General features: G+C 61.8%; 1 protein-coding gene across 1 annotated transcript in view; it reads left to right on the plus strand.

The window, feature by feature from the left end:
- MIER2 (MIER family member 2) overlaps positions 1-6,311 on the plus strand; it is a 25,626-nt gene that overhangs the window by 5,837 nt on the left and 13,478 nt on the right. The window contains exons 5-8 of the mRNA XM_011375247.2: positions 2,629-2,754; positions 3,279-3,402; positions 3,828-3,904; positions 4,264-4,333. Coding sequence (XP_011373549.1) covers positions 2,629-2,754; positions 3,279-3,402; positions 3,828-3,904; positions 4,264-4,333 — 397 coding nt within the window. The remainder of the gene's footprint in view (positions 1-2,628; positions 2,755-3,278; positions 3,403-3,827; positions 3,905-4,263; positions 4,334-6,311) is intronic.

Here is a 6,311-nt window from a genome sequence, read left to right on the forward strand (position 1 = left end):
CAGGGGTGTCCATGGCCTCTGCAGACCAGCAGTTCAGCCTCGCGGAGATCCTGTCGCAAACCTACGGCGTCCGGGAGGAGTGCGAGGAGGCCGTGAGGCGCCCAGAGCAGCGGGAAGAGGGGCCGGACAAGGACTTCGTCTCCCAGGTAGCGTGCGCGCGGCCCCGCTGGGCTCGGCTGCTCTGGTTCTGCAGCCACCGGTCCTGCTTCCCGCCTGCGCTGGGAGCTGCGGTCACAGGACAGGACAGACCGGGTCCTGCCTTCAGGGGCTCTGGGGCTGTAGACCCATGGGCGGGCTGGACGCTGACCTTGCCATTCTCAGTGTTTGGCCTCGGAGTCCCTCGTGCTCTTGGAAGTGGCCGAGGGTCTGGAGCAGCTGAGCTGATGCAGCGTGCGCAGTCAGCCGCCTGTTAGGAATAACGTGTTTTTGTAGAAATGAATGAAAAAGTAGCTTTTCCAAAACGACGAAGGGTAGGGAGGAGTAGAACGTTGGCACTTGGTAGCTCGGGTCTGGACGTGCTCCTTGGGTTGCTGGGTGCGTCCGGCCTGACACCGGTGTCCTGGGGAAGGGAGGGGCGTCCCCCGCCCTCTCAGACAGCGGTGGCCGTTCTGCGACGCCGGACCACAAGCCGGCAGCTGGCCCTTTGGGAGCGGGCGGCAGAGCGTGTTCTCCAGCCACACCAGGGAGCCTGGGTACCTGCTAGGTCATTGCCACTGGCCTCGAACCCAGTGTGGCTCTTCCCCTGGGCGTGATCCTGTTGCTTCTGCGCTGACGACGTGTTCGCAGAGCCTCGTTCCTCCACGGGTGGCTCTTGCACTTGCTGACAGAGTTCACAGCGTGAAATCTTAGGCACGTTGTTACTGTTCTGGGCTGGGGCTCACACACCGGGGCCAGGGGCCGCAGGTCAGGGTCTGGCAGGGCTGTCTGTGGGGCCCCCTGCTGGCCCCGTGCTCCTCAACCTGGTGAGACCTCCCCTGTCGTGTCAGGCCCACCTCTGTCCCCATTCCATCGCTCTTCCGGAAAGGCCCGTCTCCCGGGGCAGTGATGTGGGCTTAAGGAGGGCTGGTGCGTGCTGGAGACACAGATGGGTGGTTCTTACTGGTGTCCACGCCCACCTTGTCAGATGCCTGTCAGCTGTGGTGAAGTTTTTCCTTAGGGACTAATCACAGGGTATTTGTTTATCCTGGTGCCATTTATCACTTGGTGCCAGTTCGGTGTTACAACCCAAAAAAAGGTCAAAACTCCAAAACTCGAATCAGCTATTTTTTAGCTAAGTATCTAGACGTGGATTTTCTTCAGGTGTAATTCAGATGTCGTTTTAATTCAGATGAAACCGATTGAGGAAGAACGTGAAGTCCGAGGTAAAAGCGAAGCACTGCCACTCTGTGTCACCTTGGGGAGGTGGAAGGCACCTGTCAGCGTCAAGTGGTCAGATCTGTTTCCCAGAACCAGAATTTTTTTTGCCTAAAAGCTCGAGTGTCCCTAGCAGCACCAGTCCGTCGTTCTCTGGGACGCTGCCACCCGGGGGTCTGTGTCTGGGTGCCATCTGTCCACTGTCCCTTTGAGGGAGGACAATGTCACCACAAGCTTCGGCACCCCGTGGTGTGCTGCGGGGTGTGGCCACACTTCTGCCTGCTGCCGGCTTCCTCATACAGAATCCGAGCGGCACCTGCCTGGGCGGGCTCTGATTAGACCGCTGACCTCACACGGGTGTCCCTAAGGGAAGCCGGCATCTGGAAAGCTGGGGTGGTGGTGAGGGGCGCACCCTGGCTCGTGCACTTGGCTTCTGCTATTGGCACACGTGCCAGCACTGGGCCGTGGGTGTCCCTTCCCCTCGCCGCCCTGCTCAGGCCCCCGGGAGCCCGGGCATCGGGAGCTGTGGGCAGCCGGACTCCTCTGTCCCGCGTCCCGGGGAGCAGAAGTGGGGGCTGGGTTTCCAGGGCAGGCGCCCCTGCGGGGAAGGGCCAGGAGTCCCCGCACGGGGGCCGGCGGGAGTTGGGGTGGAAGGCACTGGCCTTGCGGAGGGGACTTGAGAGCAGCGGTGGGGGCGGCGGCCGTTCAGCCTCTTCCTTCCCGGTGCTTGAACATCTCGGTTCTGTTTCTTGTGCTTTGGCGCGAGGCGTCGGAACGGCGTGCGTGACCGCGCCGCCTCGAGCCTGCTCCTGTTCCAGCCGCGATGGGGTCGCTCTGGCCACCCACCGCTGCTGGGTGGGGGCTGACCGCGCCGCCGTGGCCCTGCCGGGCCGCGTCTCCGTACCTGCTGCTCTGAGGGCTTCGCGGGCTAGGTGGACGCTCAGTGTCTCCGGAGCCCATCCCGCACCTGGGCAGGGTCGTGTGTCTCTGCCCTCGTTTATCGACATCCCGAGCGCGTAGGGTTCCTGGTAGCGGGTGTCCTCGCCGGTGTGAGCGGAGAGGCTCCCCAAGTGGCGGGTGTGGGCCCTTCAGGCGCAGACCTTGGGCACAGCTGACCCCTTTGGGGTCTCTTCCAGGTGTCTCTCCTGGGGTCTGGCCAAGGTGCGTTGCTGTGAGTGTGACCACCTGGCCCTGGTTGTGGTGGCCTGGTGGTCACATTCACGGTACGGGGAGCAGCCCCCAGAGCAGCCCACCGACAGAGCCTGTCCCCCTCAGAGCAGTGACATGCCCCTGGACGAGCTGCTCGCCCTCTACGGCTATGAGGCGTCAGACCCCATCTCGGAGCGGGACAGTGAGGGCAGCGACACCACGGCCCACCTCCCGGACATGACTCTGGACAAGGTGACGGTCTCCCCGGGACCAGCCGGAGGGTTCGGGGAGGCGGCAGAGCTGTCAGCAGTGGGAGGTCTGGATGACCGTGGGCCCTGCCCTTCTGCTCCCCAGAATCAGCCGGCTCCTAGTGGCCACCGGGAGGGGCTGGGACGGGAGACCCTGACACCGCCAAAGGAGGGGCCGAGGGGAGACGGGCCTGGGGCCACGCAGCTGGTGGGGGCAGACTGGGGAGGCCGTGACCCTGGTCCAAAGGGGGCAGGGCTGTCGTCACCGTGGGACAGCAGACACACAGGGAGGAGGCAAGGACAGGTCGTGTCTGTTCTCAGCTGTCTAGGCGACGCCCCTCCTCGGACCGCAGGGCTGTGGCTTGGGGACCACACTCGTCCGTGCTCCCTGGCCTCGTCTGTGGAGCGGGCCGAGTGGCCCCCATGAGCAAGGCTCGTCTGGGCCTGGGCGCCATCTCTGTTGTTGTTGTGTGACCATGAGGCCACTGAGACAAACCGCAAAAACGTTCTCTGCTTTCTTGTCAAAAGGAACAAATAGCGAAGGATTTGCTTTCAGGGGAAGAAGAGGAAGAGACACAGTCCTTGGCTGACGACCTCACCCCGTCCGTGACCTCCCACGCAGCCTCCGACCTTTTCCGGACCCAGAGCGCGTGTAGGTGTCCTGTCCACTCTTGCACGTAGCTGGGCCCAGCAGGGTTCTGGTGATGCAGACGGAGGGCCCTGGCCGCAGGGGCCGAGCGCTCGGGCACAGACGCCCCGCGGGTACCTTGTTCTGGGTCTGGGCCGTGTCGGGGTTCCCGTCTCCCTGGCCTGTGAGCTGAGACCCGGGGAGGATGTGCAAGTCCCCGCGGCCACGAGCTGTCAGGTTCAGGGCTGCGTCCTCAGGCCTCTCCCCGGCCCTCCGTGGTGCCTGCCCCTGTGCCCGCTCTCCGCATGCCCTGCCTGCTGGGGCCCGGGACCCGCCTCTTCTCAGGAGGGGAGAGGGGTGGCTGCTGTAGCAGTGGAGCCTCTGGGGCCCACTAACCTGGGTGGCCACCCTATGCCATGGGTGTGTCACCTGCTCCACTTTTCCCAAAGCCCGCTTCCTGCCTGGCACAGACAAGGAGCTGTCTGACACCGAGGAGGACCCTCTTCCTGCCAACAAGTGTAAGAAGGTGTGTGGCCTCCCGCTTCTTGCGGGTGGGTAGGGTGGGCCCCAGTGCAGTGCCGCGACCTCGAGCCCGTGTTGCTGTGGCCACTGCCGGCCCAGGGGCTGTGGTCCCAAGGGGCTGTCCTGGACGCCGGGGTCCTTGGGCCCCACCAACTTTGCCCCATGACTGGTCACATTGGACAGACAAGTGGATGAGGACACACGACCGCTCACACCCACACACCCAGCCCTCTGCGTCCCGTCCTCAGGCCATAGGACTCAGCATCTGTGGGCAGGTCGCACAGACTAGCCCAAGCTCGGGCCCTCGTCAGCATCACGTCCAGCCTCCTGCCCGCCCTGACCCCTCGGCCTCTGTCTTTGCAGGAGATCATGGTAGGACCTCAGTTCCAAGCTGACCTCAGCAACTTGCACATGAGCCGCCATTGTGAGAAGTGTAAGTGGGGCTGGGTCGTGGGGGGACAGAGGGAACCCCACAGCTTGGTGCCACCCAGCCAGAGCCAGTCCCCAAACTCCATGGGGTGAGACAGAATGAGGGCCGGGCACGGGAGGGCTGGATGCACTCGCTCCGCTGTGGTCCGCTTGGGTAAAAGTTTGGGACTGGAAGGCGTAGCTGAGCCGGGTCACCAGGCACCTGCAAGTGAGTGTGAGTCCAGCCACACACGGGCCTCCCCGGATGTAGGTGGCCGTGCACACGCTCCCCGTTGGACCCCGCGTGTGGTGTGTCCTCTCCCACGGGCTGTCCTGCAGGCAGCCGTCGTCCTTGGTCCCGTGGGGATGTCCCCCCTTGATCTTACACTGAGATTAAGTTCACGCAGGCGGCGCGTTCTCTCTGTGGACATCTTATGTCGAGTGTCTCTTTTGTCGTGATTACGACTGTCCCCAGGCTTGTCCTAGTGGACACTTGCTCCTGGATAGATGGCTGAGAGGCACACAGTGGCCAGTGTTGGGTGTGTGGCTCCCGTTCGGGGGTCCCGCCAGTGGCCCGCATCCCAGCGACACGCGGTATCGCCCTTGTCGATCTCACCAGTGTGGTTGGTGTGGGCGGCGGCTCGTGGTGGTTCATTTGCATTTCTCAGATGAGTAACATGTTCCCTGGCCACTTGGTTATGTCTCGTGAGGGGCCTGCTTGAGGCTTTGCCTGTTTTCAGGTTGGGTTGTGTTTCTCTCTCTCTCTGATTTGTGGGTCCCCCTTGGTCCTGTACCTCCATGCTTCCCCCAGAGGCCTGGAAGGCTTTGTGTTCCCTTTAATTTGAAAGCCATGACGTCACCTGACTCTATCCTAATTTTCAGTTGGGTAGTCTGGTTTCCCTTCAGATCACATAAATCTGTCACCTTTTACTAATTTTTGGTTGGCAGGAGCTGGGGCAGGGTCTCACTGCCCTCGGCAGGGGTGCGGGAAGCACCTTTTTCTGTTGTCGGAGAACGTGTGTGACATTGTCACTGTTTCTACTCTGAGTGTTCGGAAGCGGCTGCAGTAAAGCTGTCGGAGCCTGGAGTTTGGTTTTGTTTTTGTGGAAGACTCTAAATTACGAACTGGGTGTATTTAATGACACGGTCTGATCTGGAGGTGGTTTCTGGTTTGACGCGTTGCATTCTCGAGGTATTTGTCACTTTGATAACTCTAACTTCGTCGTAGCAAAGGTCACACTCTCTGACCTTCCTGATACCCACCCGGCCGTGGCCTGTGCCCTTGCCGCGTCCCGATGTTGGTGTAGGCGTCTCGTGTTTCCTCCGGTCAGTCTCAGGCGTCTGTTCCTTCGCAGGTTTCCTGGGCTCGTTCTGTTCCGTCTCCGGACCTGGGGCCCGCCGGGTCGCCCTGCTGTCCCTGGTTTCCGGTTCGATCCCAGAGAACGTGCTTTGTGACCTCGGCCCTTCCTTCGAACCGAGCTGAGCCCGGTTCCATGACCCGTATTCAGTCCGTTTTGGTAAAGGCGCCTTTCCCTGTGCTTGTATTTGAAGTGTGTTTCCCGTAAATGCCTTTCAGGAGCGTGTTCGTTCCAGTTACGTTTTGGACTATTTTTCTCGTAATCGTGGAGACGGTTTGGATTAAGTCACCGTCTTCTGTGGGTTTTCTACTCCTTCTAGTTTTTTCCATCTTTTTGATTAATCCGGTAGTTAGTTGTGTTCCGTGTTCCTTCTCTGGGGTCGTGGCTTGGATTTCTGCAGTATCTTCAGTGGCCCTAGTTTATTGAGAGAAGCGCGTCCTCGTCCCCTCGCTCCCTGCCGCTATGGGCGGGTCACAGTCACGGTGGCCGCGCAGTGCCGCGCCCAGTGGGCGCTCCTGTCGGGTGTGCAGAGCGGCGGGTGGGCACTGTCCCCTCCCTCAGCTTCCGCCAGGGGCGTGGCCTTCCGCCCCGAGACCGGCTTCTCCGCCTTTCCCGTGACGATGACGCGTCCCCGCAGCGCCCGCT

Source organism: Pteropus vampyrus, unplaced genomic scaffold (genome assembly GCF_000151845.1).
Source record: "Pteropus vampyrus isolate Shadow unplaced genomic scaffold, Pvam_2.0 Scaffold267, whole genome shotgun sequence".
Taxonomy (NCBI): Eukaryota; Metazoa; Chordata; class Mammalia; order Chiroptera; family Pteropodidae; genus Pteropus; species Pteropus vampyrus.